General features: G+C 49.2%; 1 protein-coding gene across 1 annotated transcript in view; it reads left to right on the forward strand.

Annotated features, from left to right (window-relative positions):
* The window catches only part of Rgs6 (regulator of G protein signaling 6), a 524737-nt gene that overhangs the window by 486908 nt on the left and 10993 nt on the right, over positions 1 to 26836 (forward strand). Inside the window, exons 16-17 of the mRNA XM_051148667.1 lie at positions 11599 to 11688; positions 15177 to 15230. Coding sequence (XP_051004624.1) covers positions 11599 to 11688; positions 15177 to 15230 — 144 coding nt within the window. The remainder of the gene's footprint in view (positions 1 to 11598; positions 11689 to 15176; positions 15231 to 26836) is intronic.

The following is a 26836-nucleotide window of genomic DNA, read 5'->3' on the forward strand; positions in this document are numbered from 1 at the left end:
ACAATTTGGTCAACAAGACTGCTCTGGCAGAAAAGCTTCTCAGGGCCAGATGCAAGATGACCACAGTGGTGGTTCACGCTGCTTGTCCCAGCACTGGAAAGGCTGAGGCTGAAAGGCTGCCATGAGTTCAAAGCCAGCTTGAGTTACAGAGTGAGTTCTATCTTGGCCTGGCTATGCGCTGACACCTAGTCCTTAGGTGTTCCGCTCCAGGACTTACACACACTCAGCCTAGAGCTCCCATCTAGGAAAGCACGGGAGAGGGTACATCAGATGTTCAACCAGAAGGCTGCGATTGGACAGAGATCTGAATTTTTAAAATTAACTTATTTATTCAATTTACATCCCAATCGTAGCTCCCTCCCTCCTCTCCTTCTGGTTGCCCCTCTCCCTCCCTCTTCCCCTTATCCCCCTCCTCTATTCCTCAGAAAAGGAGACAACCCCCCCAACCCACCCCAACACATCAAATTGCATCAAGACTGAGTACATCCTCTTCCCCTGTGGCCTGGCAAGGCAGCCCCACCAGAGGGACATGAGCAGAAAGCAAGCAACAGAGTCTGTGTCAGAAACAGCCCCTGCTCCCCTTTCTAGGGGACAGGAGCTGCCCATCAGCTACATCTGTGTAGGCAGCCTAGATCCAGTCCATGGCATGGGTCTTAGTTGGAGCTTCAGTTTCTGCAACCCCCCCCCCCCCCCCCGCCGGCCCTGGTTAGTTGGCTCTGTTTGTCTTCTTGTGGAGTTCTTGATCCTCTGAGACCTTCTATCCTACCCCTCACTCTTGCACAAGTCTCCCTGTGCTCTGCCCAACATTTGGCTCTGAGTCTCAGCATCTATTTCAATCCACTGCAGGATGGAGCCTCTCACAGGACAACTATCTTAGACTCCTGTTCAGAAGCACAGCAGAGTATTATTCATAGTGTCAGGGGTTGACTCTCTCCCATCGGGTGGGTCTCAAATTGGGCCAGGCATGGGCGGGATATTCCCTCGATCTCTGCTTTATCTTTATCCATGCACATCTTGTAGGCAGGGTAAATTCTGGGCTGAAATGTTTGTGGGCAGGTTGGTGTTTCCCTCCGTCCATTAGGAATCCTGTCTGATGAGAGGTTGTTCTCTTCTTCAGTCTCTAAAGCCCCTATTACTAGGAGTCTCAGCTAGAGTCACCCTCATCTCCTTCCAGAAGCCTACCCTGTCTTAGGTCTCCGGCTTGTCACAGAGACGCCCCCACCCATGATTTCTCTTCTCTCTGCAGGCCCTCTGTCCTCCTGCCCCCACTCTCCCCAGGTCTGATCTCCACCCTCATTTTTCTCCTCTCCTACCTTGTTCTCTCTCTTCAGCTTGTCTATTCTATTTCTCCTTCTGAGAGAGATTTAAGCATCCTCCCCCCTTGGGCCCTTCTTATTACTTACCTTCTTTGGGTCTATGAATTATAGTATGTTTATCCTGTACTATATGGCTAAAATCCACTTATAAGTGAGTACATACCATATGTGTCTTTCTGGGTCTGGGTTAGCTCACTCAGGATGATCTTTTCTAGTTCCATCCATTTGCCTGTGAATTTCATAATGTCCTTGTTTTTAATAGCTGAGTGCTATTCCGTTGTGTAACTGTACCACAGTTTCTTTATCTATTCTTCAGTTGAGGGACATCTAGGTTCCAGATTCTGGCTATTACAAATAAAGCTACTATGAACATAGTTGAGAAAATGCCTTTGTTGTATGGTGGAGCATCTTTCAGGTATATGCCCAGGAGTGGTATAGCTGCGTCTTGTGGTAGCGCTGTTCCCAATTTTCTAAGAAAGTGCCAGATTGATTTCCAAAGTGGCTGTACAAGCTTTCACTCCCACCAGCAATGGAGGAGTGTTCCCCTTTCTCCACATTCTCTCCATCATGTGCTGTCACTTGTGTTTTTTATCTTAGCCATTCTGACGGGAGTAAGGAACAGAGATCTGAATCTTAACTATTGCTCTTAGCACCTTGCTGGCAAGTTTAAGGGGGGGGGGGGATAAGTCCCAGGAAGGATACAAAGCTAAGGCCTCCTTTAGGGACATTTGTCTCTTTTGTGAGCCTCTGTGGACTCTAAAAGATGACAGGAGTCCAGCGGCCAGCCCAATGGCTATGTAGCTCATTTTTGAAGCCTCAAGAGTAGCAAAGGATAGTCCAAGGACTGGGTCTGTAGGTCATTCAATCATTTGTCTATTCACTGTCTATTGATTTTGTGACCATCCATCCTCCATTTGAGTTGGGAAACCTTGGCCTGTGTGGGGTGACCTCTACGATGAAATTATGCAGGAGACAGGAGGGATGAGTGGCTCATAGCCGTAAGATAGCGCTTGCCTCAAAGTGCATTATTCTTTACAAGTGGAACAAACAGGTCACTGAGATCGGGTTGGATTGGAAACCTGTCCTTTCAGGTGGATTGGCAGTTGAATTGAGCAGAGCAACCTCCCCCATTGGCTTTACACTGTGTATTCCTAACTTGCCTTCTTAACTGTCCAAGCTCCACTGCCTCCCTGACCTATGCTAATGCTGAGACTCCCATCCTCATCCTACACCTGGAGTGTCTGGACCTTGGATGGAAACAGGAATTGGTTTTCTTTGCCTTTTGCAAGTGCCTAACTGAGCTAAGATATCCCTTTGTGTGGGGTTCAAGTATTTTAAAAAGTGGCTGTCTTGGCAGGCACAGTGGCTCCTGCCTGTCATCAGAGGCAAGAAAACCATTTCAAGTCTGAGACCGTCTGACGTACATAGCAAGTTCCCGACTGACCAGGGAATAGCAAGTCCCTGCCCCCACAAACAAGCAGACAAACCAACCAGCCAATGTTCTCGAATCATAACACTCTTAGCTTTGCCTATCATACTAAAGCGGAGGGTGCAAAGTGTCTCTTAGCCTTAAACTTCAAAGAGCCTTGAGGAATAGCCAAAGTCATCAGTTAGGACCAGCTAAATTATGTTTCTAATTTTAAGTTCAGCAAAACTTGGAATCTCCACCATGTGCCAGATGTTCGAGGCACTGGATCTGCAGCTGTATAGGCAGGTCCCTTTCCGGAAATCAGCCCTCAATCTAAGTGACCAGAACTCTCTACAGTCCTCATCCATTCATGGAATGGTCAAAGACTTTAAGGCCAGAATGACACCTGGGTGATAAAAGACACCATGTGACCTACATGCACCACGCACACAGACAGGAAGCCTCTAGCCAAAAGTGCCTATGACGATATATAAACATAGACATTTCAGATCAGTTTGATGGAGGGCCTTTGCTTTGTTTAAATGCAGAGTGTAGGAAGTGTAGGGGGCGTAGGGTTTCATGTTTGCCCCCAACAAGTCCGCTGAGCCTGGGGAAAGCTGCCCATCTTTGCTATTGTGATATCCAAGTGGCACCGTAGGCCTATTTCTGGGTACAACCCTCTATTTGAAAGCACTTCCTGGTCCACTGTGTGCCACCCTGTCACTGTCTTTACTAAGGAATCCCACCACAGCTCACTTCAGAGGCTACTCACTGTAATCTGTGGGTGGTGTTATTTTGGGGAGACAAGCAGCAGAGGGAGAGGTGAATTTGTAAAGAGTGAGTCAGCTGTGTGTGGCAGGAGCTCCTGGAGAGAAGGAAGCAAAGAATTAAACTCTAGGATGTCTTTGTTGCTAATTCTGAGCATAGAGTTCTAGTACCAAACCCTTACAGAGGGAAGGAAAAGAAAAACAATTTTCTGTGTTTATATTCGAGGAGGTAGTAGGAAGTATTCAAAGCTATCTTTGTTACCCATATCTCAGAGTAGGCATAGAGCAGCATTAAAACTCTCTGCTTCAGCGTAGGGGGAACTTTTGGACCAGCCAGCAATATAAATAATGACCCGGAGCCTTTTCAATATGTTAAAGCTTAGGGCTTTTAGCTGGGCAGACTCTCGGCTACCCATTTAACATAACCTGACTAATCCTGGCACTACGTCCCGCCATGTGGCTAGCTATACCTCTCTGTTCCTGTGGACATCCATCTGTTGACCTCCGTGTTCCTCTGGGGAGTCTTCAGCCTTTGCTTTCTTCTCCCAGAATCCCTCTGTCTCCCAGAAGTTCTGCCCTCCACTCTCTCTGCCCAGCCAGAGAGATGTGGCTGTCAGATCTTTATTTCAATCAAGGGCAAGTGAGGAAGGACAAATATTTACAAACTATAAGAGCAGTGATGGGCCACAGAAGCAACAATACTTGGCTCTCAGCTGGTTTAGCAATCAACAACTGAATATACAGAGACATACCTCCACACAATGTACCCCTCCACCCACCCCCCCCCCCCCCCCCCCCACTGCAAACTTTGGGCCAGTTAAATTATATCTGTGAGATACCAGGCTAGGTAAAGACAAGGAGTCATTTTCTCTCACACTCATATATGACTTTTGAATAATCCTCAATATGGAAACAAGGGGGGGATCCAAACAGATCTTCCCATCTAAGATCCGCATAATCTTAAAACAGTCATTCAAAGCTGTAGCCCCGGGGCTGCGGATGTAGCTTACGGTAGAGAACTTGCCTAGAAGGTACACATGGGAGGACCAGAGTTCAGTCCCCGGTACTGCAAGAAGCCAAACAACAGCTACAAAGCTGGCCTGACCAGTCTCTGCTCATCGCTTTCCCCCCACCCCACCCCACCCCCGGCCCCGCGCGGCCCCTCTCCTCTTTGCTTACTGAGCAACACTGAGATGCCATCCACTGCAAGTCCTTCCCAACACAGTATCTTCTGTCCCATAAGGCCCTTCTTGAAACAATTTAATTTTCCATAGGCTTCAGCTGACCATGCCTAAGGCTTAAAGATCTCTGGTTAGAGACAGTTAAGAATCCCTTGAAAGATGATGCTCAAAGATCCAGATTTGCACCTCAAAGGCCTGTTGCTTCAGCTGCTCTTACATGGGACACCAGAGCCTGGCTCTTCGTCATTATCGTTGCTAGCAGGTGTGATGGCGGTCCATGGGCTCTCCAAAGTGAAAGGTGGCATCACGCTGACGCAGACTTAAGATTTGAGGAGGAAGCCCTGCCCCACCCCCACCCCTGCACCTACCCATAGGTGAGCATACTGTGTCTCTGGCGAAGAGACACTGGTTCCCTTTCAAACCCAAGTTACAGCCAATGAAAAGACAAAAGAAATCAGCGTGTGGAGGTGGGAGGAACATGGCCTCTGGGTTCAGATGCTGACTCTCGACTTACACCGAGTGTAAGTATCCACCTGGCATAGTTTCAGTAGCCTTGTCTGTGACCTGGGCTATCTAACCACTATTTCAGAGCCATCAGCATCACAACTGAGGGCAGCTAAACTGTGCCCCGGTTCCCTTTGCCTCACGGCTCTTCTTTTGTATGGAGTTTGCCCTGCCCCGCCCCCCCGCCCCCCCCACCTTCTGTCTCCTCCGCATCGCCTCTCAGCACACGCAATCACAACACAAGGTCCTCGTTATTCCTTGACGTGTATAATCACAGCGCAGCGCTTCTCTTCCACTTCCGCGCTGCAAGTGTGATTGATGGGGCTAGAAGCAGGCTGAGTGGGGACTTGAATCCAAGCCTTTGGCTCTGGGCCCAGTTCCTTCCCCTTTGCCCCTCTGCACATCACATTCTGCCCCTCGTTTCCTTTCCAGGGACCTAACAGCTCCCCAAGTGTGGCCATTAGACCAGGGAGCTCAGGAATGGAGGGGCACAATGAAACACGCACACACCTGCAGAAAGGGAAAAAAAAAATAGGACACTTGAAAAATCACAAGGAGGGCTCTTGGCTGCTGTGCGCGTTCCAACTGAGTGGGTCCCACTCCAGGAAGATGTTCTAAAGCTGGGGGGGAGGCAGGGTGAGATCTGTGCTGTTTTAGGAGCTCACAGCTTAGGAGAAGAAGACATGATAGTAGCCTTAAAAGGGTCCGCGGCTCAGGCATGCTTGCAGCCCAAGGCCCTGGACACTCATCTGAACACCCTACCCCACCCCCCCCCCCCCCCCCCCCCCCCCCCACCTTACCCCCACCTCACCAGAGTCTCAGTGTTTTGTCTAAAATGGGGCTCTCACAGCGAAATCTCAAGATTTGGAGCAAGTGTGGTCTGGAGACAACAGATATTGCTGCCTCATCCCAGCTCCTGTGTGCTTCCTAGGCCCTTCCTGACCCTTCCTCAGCCATCTTGTGTCTGCCTTGATGTCCCAGGCCAGCAGAGAACACATCTACAGAGCAGCCAGGCCCAGGGAGGGAAAATGAAGGAGATGTGTGTCGGAGGGATAGCCTGTGCTCCAACTGTCAATCACTAAAGGGACGTGAGTCCTTCCCACCACTGGGAAGTGTGTGGCTAAGACATCTGTGTGGCTTAGGCCCTAAAGTGCTGGTTTCCTTAATATAGACAGAGCCATTCTTGTTCTCCCTGCAAGGAGGTGTGCCCTAAGGGCAGGTGTGACCATGTGGCTCTGCCTTTTGGTAGTCAGTCTTCATCTCCCCAATATGTAGAAGGAGATGGGGGAGGGGTGGGCAGTTGATGAGCAGGAGGTAGGAAGGGAAGTCAGGGCAAGACAAGAAGACAAGAGAAGGCAAAGGAAGAAAGGAGCAGGCTTTTTCTGGAGCCCATTTCCTCACCCAGGGACTTGGCTGGGCTCTCCAGTAGCTCCCTTGTACTTTGCGGATGCTCGATATACATTTCCCTCAGGACCAGTTGTCGGCAGAATGGTGAAAACACACCAGCACCCCTCATAAATCAGCAGAGGTCACTGCCAAGAGCTTTGTACACTTGCTGTCCCTGGCAGTGATAAACTCATTGCATTTGGGAAATGGCCAGAGACCCTGAGTCTGATCTTAATTCTCATTCCCAGAAAAATCTCAGCTCTCAGCTCCCCCACCCTACCCCCCTGTTTGCCGTCTTTGTGTTCCCTAGACAAAGCTGGAAGGAGAACATTTTCCTGACATCAAAGGCAACACTTCTTTGTTTAGGGGGAAGAGGAACAAGACAAGGGAGTCACTGAATCTCTAGTCTGTGGGAAAGCCAGGTCCAGGCCAGAAGGAAACTAGAGCTATGGCCTGCATTGGGGGCCTGGGAGATCTGCAGAGTGTCAAAAGCCTGTTTTGTCAGACCTGAATGCTAGAGATGCTTTTATTCATCTCTCTCTCTGTCTCTGTCTGTCTGTCTGTCGTCTGTCCCTGTGTCTCTCTTTCTCTCTCTCTCTGTGTGTGTGTGTGTGTGTGTGTGTGTGTGTGTGTGTGTGTGTGTGTATGTTCATGTAGGGTGATTAGAGGCTTCATAATGCCAGCAGATCAGGTGGGCCCAGACCACAGCAGCCACCCTCCAGCAGTCTGTGCTTCCACTGTCACTTTTCCTCGTACTGTCCTTACAGTGTGACGTTGGAGTTGGCCACTTAGGGAAGGTAACCGCAGTGTCCACACTTTTTCCTGAACCCACACTGATGCTGCCCTTGGAGAGTGAGCCGTTGCCAGCTGCTTGCCCTGGGCTGCCCAGCCTGTCATACTGTGCTGGATCCTTCCCTCAGGAACTATCGAGCTGAGACACACCCTCATCTGTATCTGCTCAGACCCTCCTGCCTTGAAGAGGCTTTTTCCAGTAGCTGGGTCACCTTTCCCCACCCAGGAGGATCAGCTCAATTCCAGTCCTACCCATGCATAGCAACTGTTCTTGGCCACCAGTGCAATCCTTGGCTCAAACGGCTATGAGCATTTTGGTGAAAAATCTGTCTTGTCTATAGATGCTAAGCTATGTGACAACAAAGTTCTCTTTTTCTTAGTGCCTGGCGCCTACTAGATGCTCAATAAAATATCTAGTGAATAAAGACATGATTAACTGTTTAAACATCTGCCTTTTCCTGCCCTAATTCAGCTGACAAGGTCTTTTCTGTTAATGAGCCAAGGTTTTCCTGACTGCAATGAGGTAATGGGAATTAAGCAGATCAGGGTTGAAGTGTGTTGCCGAGGCCAGAAGGGCCGGGTTAGGAGATGCCTCCTTCTATCTTGTAGGGAAGAAGAGGGTCATAGCGAAGCAGCATATATTCAGCGCTTAAATTCTTAGAAGCTAGAAGAAGCAGAGATGCATTGTTTTAAAGAGAGATTTGGAGAGGGTCCAAGTATTGAGACAGGCCTTTGCAGGTGACTCAGGGGCCACCTGGCTCTGTTGGCCAGACAGAGATGATGCTTGATACATTAAAAAAGAAAAGAAAAAAGACAGTACATCATCTTTGCTCAGAGTTAACGCTTGCACCTACAATTTTAATGGTAGAGCAATTCAGAAATATCAAATGAAAGCAAAGACCAATGACACCCCGAGAAGGATATTTGAGCTCAGAGGTCCACGCCCCACCAATGACGCCCCGAGAAGGATATTTGAGCTGAGAGGTCCACACCCCTTTGAGGGGTGTATGATCCTCACCTACCTTCCGTACAGATGCTTAGGCTAAACATAACCCAAAGCAAGCACGGAGCCTGCAAACTTGAACGTGAAACTCAAGCAAGCACTTTAAATGAACAAAGATACAGTGCATTCGTGTGTTTTCCGTTTCTGTAACAAACTCCTTGAGGATGGGTATTTCATAGAGTAGAAATTTTTACTTAGTTCAGTTTTGGAGCCTGAAACTCTAAGATCAGGCAACCCTATCTGTTAGGGCTCTGGTGAGGGCATGTCTACTGTGGCTCAGTATGGCAGGGAGTGTGTGTGTGAAGAGAGAGTGGGTGCAAGGGAAGCAGAGCCCAGCCATTGTCTCCCAGGCACAACTTGCTCTTGCAGGCACTGACTGGGTTCTGAGCCTTTGGAGAGAGGGCTTAAGCGACATCCAAAGCACCCACAGCATGGGGTAAATTCAACTAAATGTTTGACCCTGTGGTGGACAGGATGCATCTCTAGAAGATAAAGACACACCACATGCCATCATCCAGGGACTTAAACCAGGAAGGGGGACTGGATGTTTCTGTGAGGTTTTCAGAAAAACAAACAAACAAACAAACAACTCACAGTTGTTAAGTGAGAACACAAGCAGTCCCAGAGGCGGCCACTGTTAAATTCCCCTGGCCCCCCTGCTGTGGGTCCATTTCTGTTGGTTAGGGTGCCACCCAAGTTTTGAAAATGTGGGGCATCTTAGGGACAATGAAGCTGATCCCATGATCCTTTGGGGTTTAACTGAAGATGGGCTGCAGAAGCTTTTCACGGAACCAAAACATTGCTTGTATTTTTCATTTTCTTCGTTTGTTTTTCACTACTTAAATTGACAAGTAAAAAAGTCATTTATTTTCATGACGTTAAACACGATATTTTGGCACATATATACACTGAAAAACACCTGGATCAAGTAATTTAACATACATATTATTCCACATACTTAGTTTTTTGGTTAAAAAGCCTTTAAATCAAGACTTTAAAATTACCAGGTACTGTAGCTCACCACGATAAACAATAGATGCCCTGAATTTAGTCCTTCTGTTTATTTTATTTTATTTATTTATTTATTTTAGTCCTCCAGTTTAAATGAATGTTTCCTCTGGGGCTGGCATCCCTAAGCCTCCCTGGCCTGAACCTGTCAGTCCCCAGCAGCCGTCACTCTCTCTCCACTTTTGTGAGTCCACATTTAGGGAGAGTCGGGCAGCGTTTGTTATTCTGTGCCTGGCGTATTTCATTTCACCCAGGTTCATCTGCACCATAGTAAATGACAGCTCTTCTTCTCAAGGCTGAAAAGTATCTCAGTGTGTGTGTGTGTGTGTGTGTGTGTGTGTGTGTGTGTGTGTGTGTAAGTATAATGCTCCCATTTCCTTTATCTGTTCAGAAGCTAATAAGCACCTTGATTAATTCTGTGTCTTGGCTATGTGCCTTTTATGCTGGGTAGGGAAGAGTCTTGGCACAGCCTAGCCATTGTTCCAAGATTCTCTAGCCAGACCACACACACACACACACACCCCACAGCCAGTCCCCTCACCCCCAGGGCCATTAAAATAAAGCTCAGCAGTTAAGAGGTTTGGACGCGTTCCTAGAGAACCAGGGTTTGATTCTCAGTACCCACATGGCTGTTCACAACTGTCAGTCCCAGTGGATCCGACTCCCTCTTCTGGCCGCTGCAGAAACTGCATGCTTATGGTACACATACACACACATGCAGAAAAAAAACACGCCCCCCCACCTGATGTGAGGTTCTGCCTCCTCCATACATGGTGTACTCTGGGAGGAGAAACCGGAAAGAGGATTCCAGAAGTAATCCTGACTTTCAGCTGGGCTGTCTCTCCTCACTGACCAGCCCTCCACTTCCTCTGGCACTGAGGCCTTTGCCCAGATTCCTGGAGGAACAGGGAGCATAAGGGACAGTGCTTCCTTTACCAGACCAGCTGCCAACTAGCACTCAGCCTTCTCCTATGGCCCACCCTTCCTCTCCACAACACTGTTCCTGGGACAGACAAGCAATCTTTTTTCCGTGTTTCTTCTTGGACCAGGAGAGAACATGTGCCTATAGGATTTAGCTCCAGGTCAGGGGTCATATTTTGACCAAGGCTACGGATCCTCTCAAAGCCTTGGAGGAGAAGCGGCAGCATGCCCCCACGTCTCCTTCTCCCAGGTGCCACCCTTAGGCCTGGCATATGTGCCATGTGCTCCATGATGAAGTTGTGAAGGGTCACCTTCCGGGTCACGATAATGGTCCTGCTTGTGCACAAACTGATTCGATTGTATTGTTGTTTGCAGGGGTGTGTGTGCATGTGCATGTGCATGTGCATGCACATGTATGAGCTCACAAGTGCATGCATGTGCATAGTACGGTGTGTACACATACAGAGGCCAGTGAAAGCTTTTACTCTCTAAAGCCATCTCCTCAGACTCTAGGTTTTTGGTTTGTTTGTTTGTTTGTTTCTGAGTTGGAGTTTTTATTTAGAGACACTTGTAGACTCCCAGAAAGTAGTTAAAGAATATAGAAATGGACCATTTACCCAACTCCCTTGATGGCAGCATCTTGCCAAACTGTAGCAGAGTACTATACTCGTTACGATGATGTGGTAACCCCCTGCTGATTTTATTCAGGCTTACCAGCTGAACTTACGCTCATGTATGTGTGTACTTCATTCTTCATAGCTCTCTCACCTGTGTAGATATGCCAACATACGAAGCCACCTACTGCCACAGAGATCCCTCCTGTTGCCTTTTATAGCCACCCACTTCCCCCATCCCTAACCTCTGGCCACCACTAATCTGTTCTCCATTTCTCTAATTCATCCTTTTAAGAATGTTCCATAAATGGAATCGGCTGGTATGATTGAGGACCAACTTTTTTAGACATCACAACTCCCCCGAAAGTCTCCCCAGTTTTGGAGTATACCAGTAGTTCACTTCTTCCTGTGGCTTTAACCATTACATACCCCAACATGACACCCAGGCTCAATTACACATGAACCTCAAAATCTCTTGCTCTACAAGAGAAAATGCCATTTTGTTGGTTTCATTATCTCTTGGTTTACATGTGATGTGGGGGAGGTGGGACACATTGCAGTTTTCCTAGCTCCGTTCAGACATACCTAGGTTCTTTTGTCCACTGCCCCGCCCCACTCCCAGGTCAGTTGGGTTGTTGTTTCCTTCAGCTCCAACTGACTGTTCCTTCTGGTGTCTCCCTACCCCTCTCTTTTCCCAGGAGCACATCTACAAGCTGATGAAGAGTGACAGCTATGCTCGTTTCCTGCGGTCCAATGCCTACCAGGATCTATTGCTGGCGAAGAAAAAGGTATCTTGGGAAGGGCAAGCTTGCCTTTCTTAGCACTGTTGACTCTCGCTGCTGCTTACTGCTGGTGTGAAGTGAGGATACCATCCCTTGGGTTTTTTTTTTTTTTTTCTTTCTTCTCTCCCCTCCTTTGTCCGCTCCCCTCCAATTGAAAAATAGTGAGATAGGTTACAGTTCAAGCCTCCCCCCATGTCCAGATATGGCATTCTGCCTCAATGTTCCCATTGCCTCTGTCTGCCTGTTTTGCCTACAGTGAAAGGGGATGACCAAGTGTCATTGCCATCATTGCTCAGGTTGTCAGTGACACAAGCAAATCACTTGGGGTATCAGAGAGACTTTCCTTGCCAATCCCTTCCACTCATTCCCAATCAGACTAGAAAGGGAGCATAGAACGTGAGGATTGGGGTGGCTCCTCCTGGGAAAGATAGCCTTATTGGTTTTAAAGGGATCTACCAAATACCCAAGTAATCACCAAGACTGGGCATTGGTCCACCCTTGCCATGCTTTTCCTCTAAAGTTCCCCCCCCCACCCTTTCTTTTAACCAGGAAGTAACCACACCCCAGCCACTCCCTCTTCTCCCACTTGGAATTATATCATGGCTCTTACCAGCCTTGGAGTCTTGACTCACAAAGCTCCAAGACCCTTAGCATGCAGTCGGTGAGGGTGCCTAGAACAGGGATGCATTTAGCTAGATTTCTGGGAGTGCATGGAGGAATGTAGAATGGTGCCTGGGGCTCAAAAAGAGACAGGTCTCATGAATCTGAGAACCTGCCAATCTTCTGTCCACTCCAGTTCCAACCTCAAGCCCATGTGTGGTCAAGTGTGGTGGCTCAATTTGCTCCATAGTCTACGACTTCCATTCTCACTATACAGAAAACACACACACACACACACACATACACACACACACCTTTCTTCTTTCTACCCAGTCCCTGAACCCTGACTCTACACACAGAGTTGTCCATCCACAGATGTTCTGTCAGGTGGCCTCTCAGCCTCACACCATTCTCTGTGTATTGGCAACTGTATGTCATGTTTGCCTGTCTGCCTAGCTGGTTGATATCATGTAACTCCAGAGTCCTGAAGAGCATTTACTTCCACCTGGATGGTTTCACACAACCCTCAGAAGAGTCCTAAGATGCCTGGAAGGTCTGTTGTCAAAAGGTCAGCCCTGTTGGTTCCCAAGTCCCTTCTTTGAGTCTAGCCACTGAGATGGAGAATGCGAAGCCTAGCCATTTGACAGTTCCCTGGTTGGAGGATTTGTTCAGGTAGAGGGAGGTGGAGGCTCTGGTAGCCACTTTTCCAATCAAGGTCATACTGCAAATCTCATGGGAGAAAGTCAAACAAAGCTTTTCTTATTTCTTGAGGCTCAAGTCCCCTAAACTGACTTTATCTGGAGGACATTTGAAGCTCTAGCAATTTGACCAATCTATGCCTAGCTATGTAAACTTTTAGCCCAGAGGCCTTTGTCTCCCCATGGGTGTGAACACAAAGGGAAGGTTCACCTGAATCCTGAGTTTGCAGACCCTCCCAACACAAACCTTCAGGAGGTCAGTGGTGTGGGAAGGAACTAATCCCTTCCTGAGAAAGGTTACAAAGGAAGTTCAATACAGTTATCTCCAAGCCCTCAAATTAAGGGATGCTGTTATGGTGGAGATCCGGGGAGGGGAGGTCCCTGCTGGTCTCTTTTCAATATAGAGGAATTATTTCCCCAGACAGTGCTACTTTCCCATCTGTGTCTTCCTGAGAGCCTCTGGGCATCAAATTTGTTACTCAGCATCTTCGGGAAGGCCCAGAGCATCTTCTGATTCCAGTGGTGCTCTTCCTATAAAAGCAATACCCAGGGTACAAAGAGCCTGTGAGATTTCCACCCTCCAGCCACACAGGGCAAGAATGCCAGTTGAGAATCATGCCTCATAGAGTCTAGAAGCACAGGCTTCAGTTCTGTCTTCCCTGATTCTTCCTCTTTTCTGCCGTCTTCAAAGGGGAGGGTAGTTACTCTGGAGATACAGAGTTTAAGGGTGGGTGGACTGGAATTTGATGGACAATGAGGGAGCAATGATGATGGGATTCCACAGCAGCTCAAAGGAGACCCAACTAAGTGGCCAGGAAATAAGAATGACAGGTGTAGAATTCTGGACGCGGAATGGGCTTGATTTGACTCAATATCTACCGTCTGGTGCCTTTAGGGTGAGAGGCGAGCTTTGCCATCTCCATAGCGGAGTCTGGGTATAGGCCAGACATGGATCCCACAGGTCCTATATGAGAAGAAAGCCCAGCCCAACCCTATGGTCATTTGTCATTTGTCTTGTGTTTTCCTTCTACAACTTCATATCTGTCTTTCTGGAGCTGGCTGAGTCGGCAAGGAACATGGACGGCTGCCTTTGCCAGACCCCTCGGCTTCTAGCACATTCCAGACCCACAGACACCTAGCTGCTTCTTCAATTCCCGAGTTGCGAGTATGTGCTCTGTGTGTATGTGCGTGAGTGCGTGTATCCACACTACTGTGTGCATCCTACTGGCTAATGTGCCATCCTCAGGCTCAGGACCCAAAATAGGGCTCAGTGTTAAGGCAGCAGGTATTTGGGATAAAAGTCTGTTCTTTCCAGGTAGGAAACCCGGGGAGATGGTCAGGCACACACCACACCTCGTTTTCCAGGCTTTTGCCTGCTCTTTCTTGCCTTTGTTCCTTGAACCTGAGCTAACCATTCCCCAAGGAAGATCCTGAGGCCCCTGGAATGCATCCTGAGTACAGCTTAAAGTGTCACTGCTTGGGAACCAAGAGAGTACTTTCTGCCCAGAGCATGGCTTGTCATTTCCTGAGGCCTTGGAGCCTTCATCACCCCAAAGTATTTGAGTAGACTCTCAGGACACAGAAAATCATTAGGAAGTCATTGAAGTTAGCAAATGCTCCTCTAGGGGGAAAAAATAAACCTGAAGAGAGAAAACCGTCCTGGCCCACACTCAATAAATGAATTCAGGACTTTACCTCCTCAGTGGCTGCTTCTGGACATCCTGTCAAGATCCCACCATCACCACCACACATGGACAGCTCTCAGAGCTCATCTGTTCTGTGTCCCCCCTTGGGAGTCCCATGTGGCTGCCCAGGGGACCCTGTTGGCCACAACCCACCCCCCCCCCCCCCCGCAACCAGGGCTCCTGCTTCAGAGAGGAGACAACAGGCAGCCACCTTGAATAGCAACCAGGAAACAAAGGCTGTGCAGCACCACCCAGGACCCTTCCAGGAGCCCACTCCCTCCTTTCACTCCCTGGGGCTCCAGAGAGGCAGTGTGTTTCTCCCAGGCTTCTGTTTCCCCATCTCCCTTGGCTCTGCCAACCGTTCTGGCTGCTTCTCTCTTCCCAGTTTGCCGCATTTGGCTTTTGTGTTTTGTTCTTTAGTTGTGTGGCTGCCGCTGTTTAGAAATCACATGTAAGCTGAAGAATTTTTTTTCCCTGTATTTTTCTCCCTATCCTTTTTTTCCCCCTAAAGCCAGAAAGTGAGCAAGGTCGTAGAACTTCCCTAGAAAAGTTCACTCGCAGTGTGGTAAGTTCAGCTGGTTTTCTGCCCTTCTGTGTTTCTTTTGCTTTTGGTTTTTCGACCCCCGACCCCTAACCCCCAACCCCTTTTTGGTTGCCATCTTCTCTTGGGTGGGAGGGAGTACAGTGCCTCCCTCTCCTCCAGTTATCCCTTTTCCTTTGCAAGTGTCTGCAGCTTCTCTTCCAGGGATGGAATTGCAAAAAGAGCAAGCAGCTCCTCCCCTGCAGAAGGTTCAGAGCTCAAGGCCCAGCCGCAGGTGCAATCCCGTGGCCTCTTTTCAAGGCTCTGAGGAGGAAGGGACCCTATTGCTCCTGGGGCTGGGCCACCTGTGCCTCTTCTACAGCAGCTTGGCCATGAAACAAACCATGAACCAAATTGGCTGAAGATCATCACTCATATTGAATATATATCTCTCCAAATTTCTTCTCTCTGTGAACTCTCACAGTCATGTTAGTGTGGGTCTTGAGCTGCTGTTGCTGCTGCGTAGACGGCTTTTGCAGTGTATAGAAAGCAACTGTGCTGCATGGGTTGTGGCAATGTGGTCTAGCTGGTGTGTGTGTATGTGTGGTGTGTGTGTGTGTGTGTGTGTGTGTTAGTTAGTGGCCTCTGCATGAGTACCCACAACCCTTAAGGTCCCTTGTCAGCCTCATTTGCATAGTGTGACCTAGAAAGGAAGGTAGTTGCTGAGTCCCGTAACTGCCAAGCACTTCTCAGGGCCAATGTCTTATCAATCTCCCCAGTCCCTGATTCTGACAATGAGTAAAAACAGTATTACAGGCTCACTGTCCCTGCAAGGAATAGGTCTTTCCCCTTTGTACACACCGGCTTAGAGAGGCGGAGGCTCACACAGTGACACTAAGGGAGACCGGGTAAGAGCAGTCCGTGAGATCCCTATGAGATAGATCTATACCGTGAGATTGTATACAGGATCGATTACAGCACAGGTCAGAACCACCCCCCCCCCATCCATGGTGGTTTCTTCTCCATGCTAAGGCTTGATACACACTGACTGCTCTAGAAGGAGCCACTGAGTCCATGGGACCCTTGCCTGCACTGTCAGCATCAAACTAGCAGCAACCAGGAGAGCAAGTGGGAAGCACATGGGACTGGCCATCTTTCCCTTCCCAAAGACTGGGACCCACTGATGCCAACGTGCCTTGTAAGAGCAAAGCCCTTGTAATAACACGACTGCTATATTAGTGCTCTTTTAATCCTTTTTAAACAGTTTAAGAAATCCTGGGGCTGAAAGCCATCTAGCCATTTTCCTGTCATAGCTGGATGCATCTTAACAACATTTCAACATGATTTTGAATTCACCAAATGTATACATCATGACACCTCAGGGAGATGGCAATTAAAAACTAGATGTTCCTCTCTTTCTCTCTCTCTCTTCTCAGGGTTTTCTCACAAGAGAAACCAAAAAAATGCAGACTGGGAGACCTGTTGGCCTCTTGTCCTTACAGCTTTGCCAGGGTCATGTGGTCATGAAGGTGCCACATACACTGTCAGAGGCCAGGCCCCTGGGACCTCTTCTACCCCACAATCACTTCATAGAAAGTAGGGAGAGGGGCATCTTTCTGTATTGAGCTGAGGCCCAGCTGCTGAAGATGGAGACAGTTGAAAGATTGAGTTGACAAGTTAAGAGCATGCTGTAGAGGCAACTTTGTGGGAAAGCTGAGCTCTGGCAGCTCCATGGATGCTCCTCCAGTAGACTGTGGGGGCTAAGGTGTGAGAGAGGAAATCAGACATTGGACATGGGTGTGCAAACATCCTCAGGTGGCCTGCCATGAGAAGTGGGTATCGGGATGGGCAAAGAAGCTCCAGGCGGCATATATTGATATGCATTCGCCTCATAAGTGCTCTTGGCTGATGGATCTCTAAGGTCTGTGAACACAAGCAGAACAGGAAAGCACCTGTCCCACCCTCCCTATGTCTGCTATGTCATGTGACATCTGATAGAAAGCAGAAAAACAGCCCAAGCTCCTGAGATTTGGGCATGTACGTGGCCAAGGGCTCAAAGTTAAAAAAAAAAAAAAAAAAATGATTCTCTGAGTTGCCTTCCTAAAGGGAAGACTCTCCTTGGTGGTGCGTTGAGGCCTCCTGGTTCCATGATGGCCACGGAGTGCTAGTGACCCTTGCATGCTCCTTGTGTGCCATGAGCAACATCCCAAATGCAGTAGATGGAGCTAAGTCTGGGAACACGGCCATGGCCGTAGAGATCTCCTCAGTAGAGATAAGGCTACTCAAACTTTGGAGCCCAAGACTTTGGTCTCAGCATCCTTGTATCTTAGCAACATAACTGGCCAACCAATTTGCCTTGCAATTTGGTATCTGTTTTCTGAATATGATAGACATGAAGTATTCAATGTCTCCAAAAGAAGCATCACTCACGTTTCTTTTGCTGTCTGTTCACTGGGAACAAAGCGAAGGAAGGGCTGGTTTAGTAGTGCTCTCATGTCACTGAGTTCAATGAGCAGCCTCTCCACATTCACTACTGATGAGGGACTGGTAGGAGAAAGTAAAGACGGTTCACCAATCAGGCCATGGGCTTGACTGCCATTTACGGGTAATAAATGCCTGGGGGAATTTTATCCAAGCGGTTGGACAGCTTAGTCAGATGGGGTCTTACCAAGACTGAATCTGAATCCAGAATTCTCGCCCGGAGCATGGAAGTGTTCCTTTGTTCCTTGATGTGGGAGGGACACCTCGAGAGAAGTTGTCCATTCTCCCTGAGCCGAAGGGCATGTCACCACAGAGGAGCTGCCCGTTGGAGGCCAAAGTCATCCATTCCTTAGGAGTAGTTGAGCATATCATAGAGGCTTGTTAGGCTATGCTCTTAGAGGTCAGAGAGGCTTGGCCCACTCACAGAAACAGTGCTGGGAGAGCTTCTCCCACCAGTGGAAGTTTTGTTTTGAGTCACCTGAGACTTTGATGTGCCAGGGAAGTGGTGAGGGTGTTATGCCAAGCACCATGCCACCTGGCAGACCAGAACTATAGAATTACCTAAAAGCCTACTTATATGCTGACAAAGGCCCATATGCTGCAGCTAACCCATGATGCACTTTAACTTGGGATGGAAAGAAGGATTCCCTCTAGGAGTCCCAGCCCTGTGTCTACCCCTCTGGCCATTCAAATCCTAAACTTCATTCATCTCAGCCACCACTTGACTCTCAGCCACTCATGTATAGTTAATAGCCCACTGCTACACACAGTGGTCCTTGCTCAAAGAGCCCTAGCTTCAGAAAGAACTACAATACACAGCAGCCTTTCAAAGGGCTTTCAAACATGGGCTCAAGCCAAAGAAACCTGTTTCAGAAAAGTCTAGAATCCAAGAGCTAGCCATCAAAGGTGGAAGGTTCTGAGAGACCAAAGAAAGGCACAAACAAACCCAGGACTGCCCAGAATACAGTGTATAGGGACTTACCATCAGATGCATGCTCCCGTCAGTAGCAGGAAGATGAGAGATTCCCACACTCCAAGGTAGGAGGAAGGGGCATGGATGCCAAGCGGGACAAAAATGGGCCTTGGCTACGTAGAATGTGCCTGGGTTTTTGTAAACATTCTTAATGTATCACATAGCAACCGAAAATCAGTCCAGGTTTCAGTGGCCAGCATGAATGCTTGGCTGACTACCTTTGTCTTAAAAGTTTCTGTTTATTTTATTAATGGGGCGATGTGGGTATGGGTGCCCATGGAGTCCAGACAAGGAGGTCAGACCCCTTGGACTCAGAGTCATAGACAGTTATGAGCCACCAGACGTGGGTTCTGGGAACTGAACTCAAGCCTTCTGCAAGAATGGTACACAGTCTAAAGTGCTGTTTGACTATTGTCACAAACTTGGTTCATCCTATGTCATGTGGAACAGTGGTCCAGGATCCCTTAGCATGCAAGGTGGCAGTTATCACCGAGTTGTCAGCAGCCGGATCAATGGGCAACCATTGATCCGGCTTCCATTAGGAAACAACTAGGGATCCTTGTGGGATGCCTCTTCTGTGTCCCCCTCTACAGGGCTCTCTGGTGGGAAGCCTTAAGCATCGCTCACCACAGGAGGGAATAAGAACCACTCTCGACTGCTCAGTGCCCGCTAGTCTGTCAGACGGTGCCATCTTCCTGGCTTTGTGCCTGAGAGATGACAGGTGTGTGGGGCAGGGAGGAGGAATGGGTAGCCAGGATTGAAAGTCTCGTCACCTCTGATCTCTCTTTGATGGGCCTGTCCCCTTAGAGTTGGGAGCTGACCGTAGACTGACAGCAGGCTGAGGCCTCATCCTCTGGGCATGACCCTAGCAGAGGACCAGAGGCTTCTCGGGGAGCAAGGCCGGTGAGAGGAGGAAGCAAAGAGGCCCTAACCAAGGAGCAGCAGCAATGTCACTTTCTCTTTTGGATGGCAGCTGAAGCCATCTGGTCTGAATTCTGAGCTGGGGAGGAGAAAGATCTCCTATCCCTAGTACATTGTAGCAGGAAAGACACCTCAAAGTACAATGGCATTTGAGTTAAGCCAGGTGTGGTGGCTCACACCTTTAATCCCAGTACTTGGGAGGCAGATCTCTGTGAGTTCGAGGTTAGCTTGGTCTACAAAGGGAGTCTAGGACAGCCAGGGCTACACAGAGAAAACCCTGTCTCAAAAAAACCAAGAGAGAGAGAGAGAGAGAGAGAGAGAGAGAGAGAGAGAGAGAGAGAGAGAGAGAGAAAGCAATCCCAGTGTAGCTGGCAGCGCTCCCCTTTACCTTCCCCATTAAAGTTCTAGCTACCCCTTGAGAGTTCTATGAGCTCTAGTTCTGGACGGCAAAGGCAGAAAACAGGTATCTGAGCAGGCCCAGGAGGCCACAGAGGAGAGAGGTGAGGGGCAGGTTTCTATCCACCCCCAAGAGAGTGTGGAGGGGTGACTTTGGTATCCCTTAAACTCCAGCAGTGAGTGCTGGAAGCAGAGGGCTCCTTGGCACGTGACCAGTGGCATCTCTGCTTTGGGCTTTCCGTTCTTCTTTGTCCTGCCTGCCAAGAAATGCAGGGTGGAGTGGAGGAGGTCAGATGGAGATGAAGCTCAGGGAGCCAGCTGTCACTCCCCTGTCCCCTCCTTCCTTCACAGAAGCAGGACTCAGCAGCTCCCTGGGCTCTGAGGTATGTGATCCCAGGTCCAGCCAGAATTAGAAGGCTGGGGCTTTGGGAAAGACTTGGAGAAGCAGAGTAGCTGACACAGTGGTGGCCGCATCTTCTTCTGTTATTGTTTGCTTATCCCCCCTGGCCTCAGCATTTCCTGAGGAACGGCCTAGTGGAATGAGTCTTCAACCCCTTAGACTCAGCAGAGTCCCAGACGGCCTGGACCTTAGTCAGAAAGCCTTTTCAGCTCTCCAGCTAGAGACGGTTGGCTGAAACATCTTACACAGGATTGCCTTTGATGCCAAAGAGTCCTCGGGTCCTTTTGAAGCCACTGTGTTCCAGACACCAGAGCCAGCTTCTCCCATCTATCCAGCCATAGGATCACCCTGGCTAGAGACTTGTGTCATAAGATGTAAGTAGGGAAGAGTGAAGGGCTGCCTCCCCAGAGAAGCCTCAGTGTCTCCTGGGTTCCCCCGTGCAGAGTAGCTACAGCCTAGCTGTGTGAGCCCCAGCTAATAGGTAGCCCTCTCTGAGACCTATTGTCCCCTCCCCCAGCTTCCCTGTATAGTAGAGTAGACAGGTTAAACTCTAGCGTCCCTGTCCAGCTGGGAATGTCCTGCAGGTGTGACTCCTGAGCTGTACGAATCATAAATCATTCCTGAGAATAAAAGAGGAGATGCCATTTTGCCCCATTGGCTATGTGATTCAGACACGACTGCCAGCCTTGTGGGTTGGAGGGTAAATAGTGGCTGTAATGGAATCCGAAGGGTTAACACACCCTGACAGACACAAGCAGGACTGAAGTCACAGGCTCCCTGTCTTACAGGACAGACCCCTCTACAACTCAACAACTCTGGGCTCACAGAGAACGGGGAGTAGCACCATCTTGCCTTGCCAGTTCAGCATTCCCACCCCCTTCAGGTCGGGAGGCCCAGTGGCGAGTGTCAGGGGCAGGTTGTCCAGGTCAGCTGAGCAGTACAGTGGCCCCAGTGTTGCTGGTGTCTCGAGACAAAGAATGAAGTGTGACCCTCCGGGAGTCATCAACGACACCCTGAGGTACAAAATTGTCTACTTCAACAGGAGTCCCTAAGCCTGTCATTGAGCACTCTCAGAGTAAGAGGATCTGGGAGACCACAATGTGGCAGTCACGGTCTGTGCTAGGCAAAGTCTCTAGTCTCTGACCTCTTTCTCTGGTAAAGAATACAATCTGTGGCTATAAAAATGACACGCCTTTAATCCCAGCACTCGGGAGGCAGAGGCAGGCAGATCGCTGTGAGTTCGAGGCCAGCCTGGTCTACAAAGTGAGTCCAGGATGGCCAAGGCTACACAGAGAAACCCTGTCTCGAAAAACCAAAAAAAAAAAAGTAGAAATCTTTTTTTCATAAACTATGAAATGTGAAGCAACTGGACCAGCCTGCTGGCTGCTGGTAGGCAAGGGAAACACCCCGATGGCCCGATCTCCACATCGGGGTCTGAGAGCAGGGAGGGATTTGTTTTGCTTTGTTCTATTCTGTCTTCATTATATAGAATTTCATTGTCATGTTGGGGCAATTCATCATCCCTAGGCCCTGCCCCCAGAACCCCAGTTGTTACTGATGATTCAATCTGACAGTGGAAACCACCCAAAAATGCCCTGGCCACCTAGGACCCATTCAGAGAAGAATCTTGTAGTGGTTAAGCCTCAGGACACCGGACTGATCAAGTCTCTGAGATGGCTACTCCGCACTTCCCCTTGATTTCTCCACCACTGCTCCTGCCTTTCCCAGACCCCAGTGTGTCATGCAGTCAACTGAAAATCCAAGTCCTCTGAGGTAGAAAGGCTCAGCTGTGTGTTTACAGCAGCTGATTTTGATACAGATCTCATCCCCGCCAGTCTCTCAGCAAGGCAGGCTGGGGGCAGGCTTTGTGTATGTGCCAGGCAGGGATCTATTCTGGGAATTGACCTGAGGCCTTTGGCATCCTGTTGCCTCCTGGGCCACCCCCATCCTACTAGAAGGAAAACTCACTTTAGCAGTGGGTGGTGGACTTATTGGATTTCAGCCTGTTTCTTGTCTCCGTGCGACCACATGGGAACCTTGTGGGCTCCCATTTGTCCAGTGAGCAGGTGCCGCTGAGCCAGGAGCCTGCGCCGTAGGAGCTGGCCGGCCACTCAGGAGACTTTGCATGCCCCTTTAGGGACTACATCTGCTCTGATCATGCTAGCAGGGCAGAGAAGAGAGCAGCTCTCGGGCATTACCAGGCTTACAGATCCTGGGAAGAGGACAAGACTGCTTATGTCAAGGTCAAGGAAACTCCAGGTGGCATATGCCTGCAATCCCAGCACTCTGGGAGGCAGGGGCAAGTGGATCTCAGTGAGTTCAAAGCCAGCCTGGTCTATAAAGCAAGGCCACACAGTGAAACTGTCTCCAAAAACTAAGATGGAGGTAGGGATGAGGGGAGTGGCTTGAGATGAGAAGACCAGCAGGCTAATCACTAAGACCCTCAGGGCTTCTACTGCAAAGTGAGCTCTGCTGTGAAAACAAGGTAGTGGGTACTTGCCTTTGTCAAAGCAGCTAGTGAATTTCCCAGGGTGCAATGGAGTTAAGGAAGCATAGTGTCCCAGCAGGAGGGCACACCTATGCTTTGTGTGCATTGCAGGAACAGAATACAGAATGCTGCTTAGCAGCAGATGGCTGCCTGGGACACTGAAGGAGACAGATAGGAACAAGCTCAACACAGGGCGAAGCTCAGCGCTGAGGTGTCTTTTCTAAGGCAAAGGAGAGAAGAGTGATGGAGGGGCAGCAAGGCAGCCCCCTGTCGGGTAGAAAAATGAGACAGGGCCCAAGCGGCAGAGGGTCTCCACAGCCCCTCATCATCGCCAAATCCTTGTGGCCCTAGCAACAACCACGCAGTCCCAAATAGCAACGGGCCTCATTGGCTTAACATTTGGCATGAACATCCCATTCTCCTATTCCTGGGTGACCCTAATAATGACAACCCTACTCCAGGAAGAAAAAAAAAAAAAAAAAAAAGATTAAAAGGAAAAAAAAGCCCTATTGTTAGTGAGAGTTCAACAAAAGGATTGAAAATTATGTCCACTCCTGTCCACCTGTCCTACCCTCTGTGGTAGTAATTTCTAATCTGAGGTTGTAGTAACAGAAATGGAAAAGGGCAAAGGTCAGAGCAGTGTTTCCCTACCTTACGGAGTGCTCCCGGCCTTGAGGAGTGCTCCTTGCCTTGTGCTGCTCTGGCCATTTTGATGCTAACTAACCCTCTGTATCGTATCCAGGGTTTTTTTTTAATAAACCAGAAGAAATTCAGGAGAGAAAGGGACTGTGAAGGTCATGTCAAGGAGACAGGAGTCGATAAGGATGTTTGGCCTCTAGCAAACCTGATGGTCATCTTTGTTTCCAGAACCAATGGACCCATCTAGATTGTCCCAGAGGGTAAAGTAGAACAGATGGAGAGACGGCAGAGGGAGGGCCACTCTACTGGAGACTATTCTGACAGCAGCAAGCACCCAGCCATGGTGTGAGTCTCGCTGATGGCCCTTAGAAACTCCACAGTCAAGAGCACAGCTGAGGAGCTTTCTGCACTGAGTTCCATAATGTCTTCCGGCTGGAATTCTGGTCTGCTGTGCAAAATATTTCTGAAGGGATCCCGCCATGTTTAATTTGGCAAGTTGTGGGAAAGGTGAATGGGACATAAGGAGGGAGTTAGCTTGGATTGGGGAAGAGGGATCCGGGCGTCTGCCTTGGAAAAATAACAAGTAAGCAATGGCACACAGGAAGCAAGAGAAACTCCGAAGCTCAATTCATGGCCTCTGCACATCATCTGTGCCTCTCCCCTTCTCTGACCTTGACCGCTTGCTGCTTCTGCTGCTACTGCTGCAGCTGAGCCCTGGGCGACAGGGCTCTCTTCTCTGCATGCCTGAAAGGAGGTCAACCAGTGAAGGACACAGCTACTGGTTGGCACAGGGGGCTGGGCACGGAGTGGAGCATAGCGCACCCTGGCCTTGGGTTGGAGAAAGCATGGCTTGCCACAGTCCCCATAGGATTGGGTGTTCTGTTAAAAGCAGAAAAGACATTCATCTTCTACCCAATGCTGCCGCCGATTCCAGGTGAAGAAGCTGACACCAGGCACCCAATATGTGCACCCCCCCCAAGGGGCTTCACACCAGAAAAGGGGTGCCCTCCCTGTACACTCCTCCTCCTCCGTCCTGCCTAGGGGATTTATCTGAGACCTGCCTCTGAAGAAGGGAAGGAAGGCCTTACATGTCACATTCTTTTCAGCTGTCCTAAGAGCCCACAGGCTTGCAGATGACACTCCTTCCCCTCTCAGGCTTCCCCAGGGGCTGCTTTCAGCTCATCGTGAGATTGTGTAATTATGGTGATTACAGCTCATGGCTTTTTCCCCCCATCTCTTCATCTTTTGCTTTCAAATTCGCCGAGGCCCCTCATTAAACATGGCGATCCTGGTAAAGTCAGCGAAGTTTTAACAAGACTTTTTTTTTTTAACCGCATAGGAAAGCTCAGACAGAGTTGGCGGTGGTTGTGTTCTCTCAGGCCTTCCTTTAAATCCCCATTAGGAACAGCTGAGGCCTTGGCCTAGGATACAAGGAGCAGGGCGACTCAGGGACCAAGGGGCAGCTGGCTTTCTCCCTGTGCCTCTGACCACCATGTCTCCATCCATCCATAAAAAGTAGGATCTCATGGAACCTCCACGTCCTGAGGGACACACAGACTGTATCCAGCAAGAAGCCTGCAGCCTACAGCAAAAGGAGCAGGCAGAGTTTCTTCTGAGTGACGCCATAAGGTTCTAGAGCATTTTATACAGGTTATGTGCAAGACGCAGCCATTATCCACTGTGAGCGATCGTGACCAGAGGTCATATTCCCGATGGAGGGTTTCTTGATAATGATATAGAACTTCAGACCCCATCATTTGCTAGTCCTCAATCATAGCTTTCTTGACTAATCCCTAGGTCTGTAGGACATCATGAGAAAGACCACCAAGGAGTATGGGTTGCGTGGTAGCCACCAGGGCCCCTGACCTGCCCTTCAGCAGCTTCCTCCATGGTTAGTGTCAGGTTTCTTTTATGGCCATGATATCCAGAGATGACAAGGACTGCCTGGTGAGGTACATCTTGCCAGCAGGAATGTATCTTTGAGGGCTCCTGGCAGGCCCCTCCCACCTGGCTTCTCTCAGCTTTCCAGCCTGCTCCTGCTCCTAGCCAGTTACCGCCGCTTGTGTCCCTAACCAGAGAATGGAGCTAGGTTGTGACTAAACTGCACCAGCTATCTAGAATTGAAATGTCAAGAGCTTGGCTGCAACATGTCCCCACCTGCACTGTCATCCCTATCGCAGATGACCTGCTTGTTCTGTTCTCCCCCCCAAGCCCCCAGCCCCCCCCCCAAGAGCTATGTCCCTTTAGAACTCAGAGAAGGAAGAGTCAGAGGCAGCCAGTCAAAATGGAATCCCCACTCACCTGCTCTCCCCGATATTGGTATAAGAACGTGGGAAAGTCACTTGTGAATGTAAGAGGTAAAACAAGCCCTGCCCCGCAGAGCAGAGATCAGCATTAAATAAGCATATAATAGTAACAGCTATCAGGTCTTGAGAATGCATGGTGCTAACCACGTCACGCTGGGCATAGCTTGAGACGGACTTAGCTTCTCCTCCAACTCTACCCCTGACTTGGATGACTATAAGAAGGTCCTCTAAGCCTCAGGTCCCCCCACCATAAAAGCAAGATCATAGTGCATGATGGTAGAACACACTGTTTGCAGCCTACATGCTTGACAACTAGTTAGTACTGTTCATCACAAAGCATATCCTTCGCGCTCCATCACCCACCTTTTGTCATTTCCAACAGTATCCTGTGAGGTAGCTAGCTCTGAGTTGATTTTAGGGTTGAGGAGGTGTAAGTGACGTAGTGTGCAAGGGGCATCTACTACAGTGGCTGGCATAATAACAGCCCGGTGTGTGCTAGCCATTATTACTGACCTACTTTGAACTTAACTCAGTCCTCTGCTTTCTGGGGGAACGGAGGACTATGGTGGCCAAGAGGCCAGCCTCTGGCACATGACCTAGTTCTTGTGGCTCTTAAGGACTCCCAGGAAGCCTTGGAGCTGTGTGATCCTTGTCAGCCCAAGAGGTGGAAAGGGCCACAGGTAAAAATTGTTGTCTGTATGGCCAAGACCTGGCCTTTGGGCTCTCACAGAGGTTCAAGATTTTTGTTCTAGACACAGACTGGCACAGGCTTTCTCCACAAGAGGCATGTAAAACCCAGACCTTCAAGCTTAACCTTCATACGACAGAGCCCCATTTCCAGGGCAAATCACTTCCCAGCTGTTTGCCTGCCTGGAGCCACAATACCACCTCGCCAAGGCCAGTTGTTCCATCTGCCAGATAAACAGAGTTTTCTACTTTTTTAAGTACTTATTACACAGCAAGGCTGTTGGAAGACTCAGAAGCAAGCGGCAGGGAATTCTCTAAAGTAGCTCTATAAACTAGGTCCCTGGAATGTGGGCCCCTACT

The sequence above is a fragment of the Acomys russatus genome, chromosome 1, assembly GCF_903995435.1.
Source record: "Acomys russatus chromosome 1, mAcoRus1.1, whole genome shotgun sequence".
Taxonomy (NCBI): Eukaryota; Metazoa; Chordata; class Mammalia; order Rodentia; family Muridae; genus Acomys; species Acomys russatus.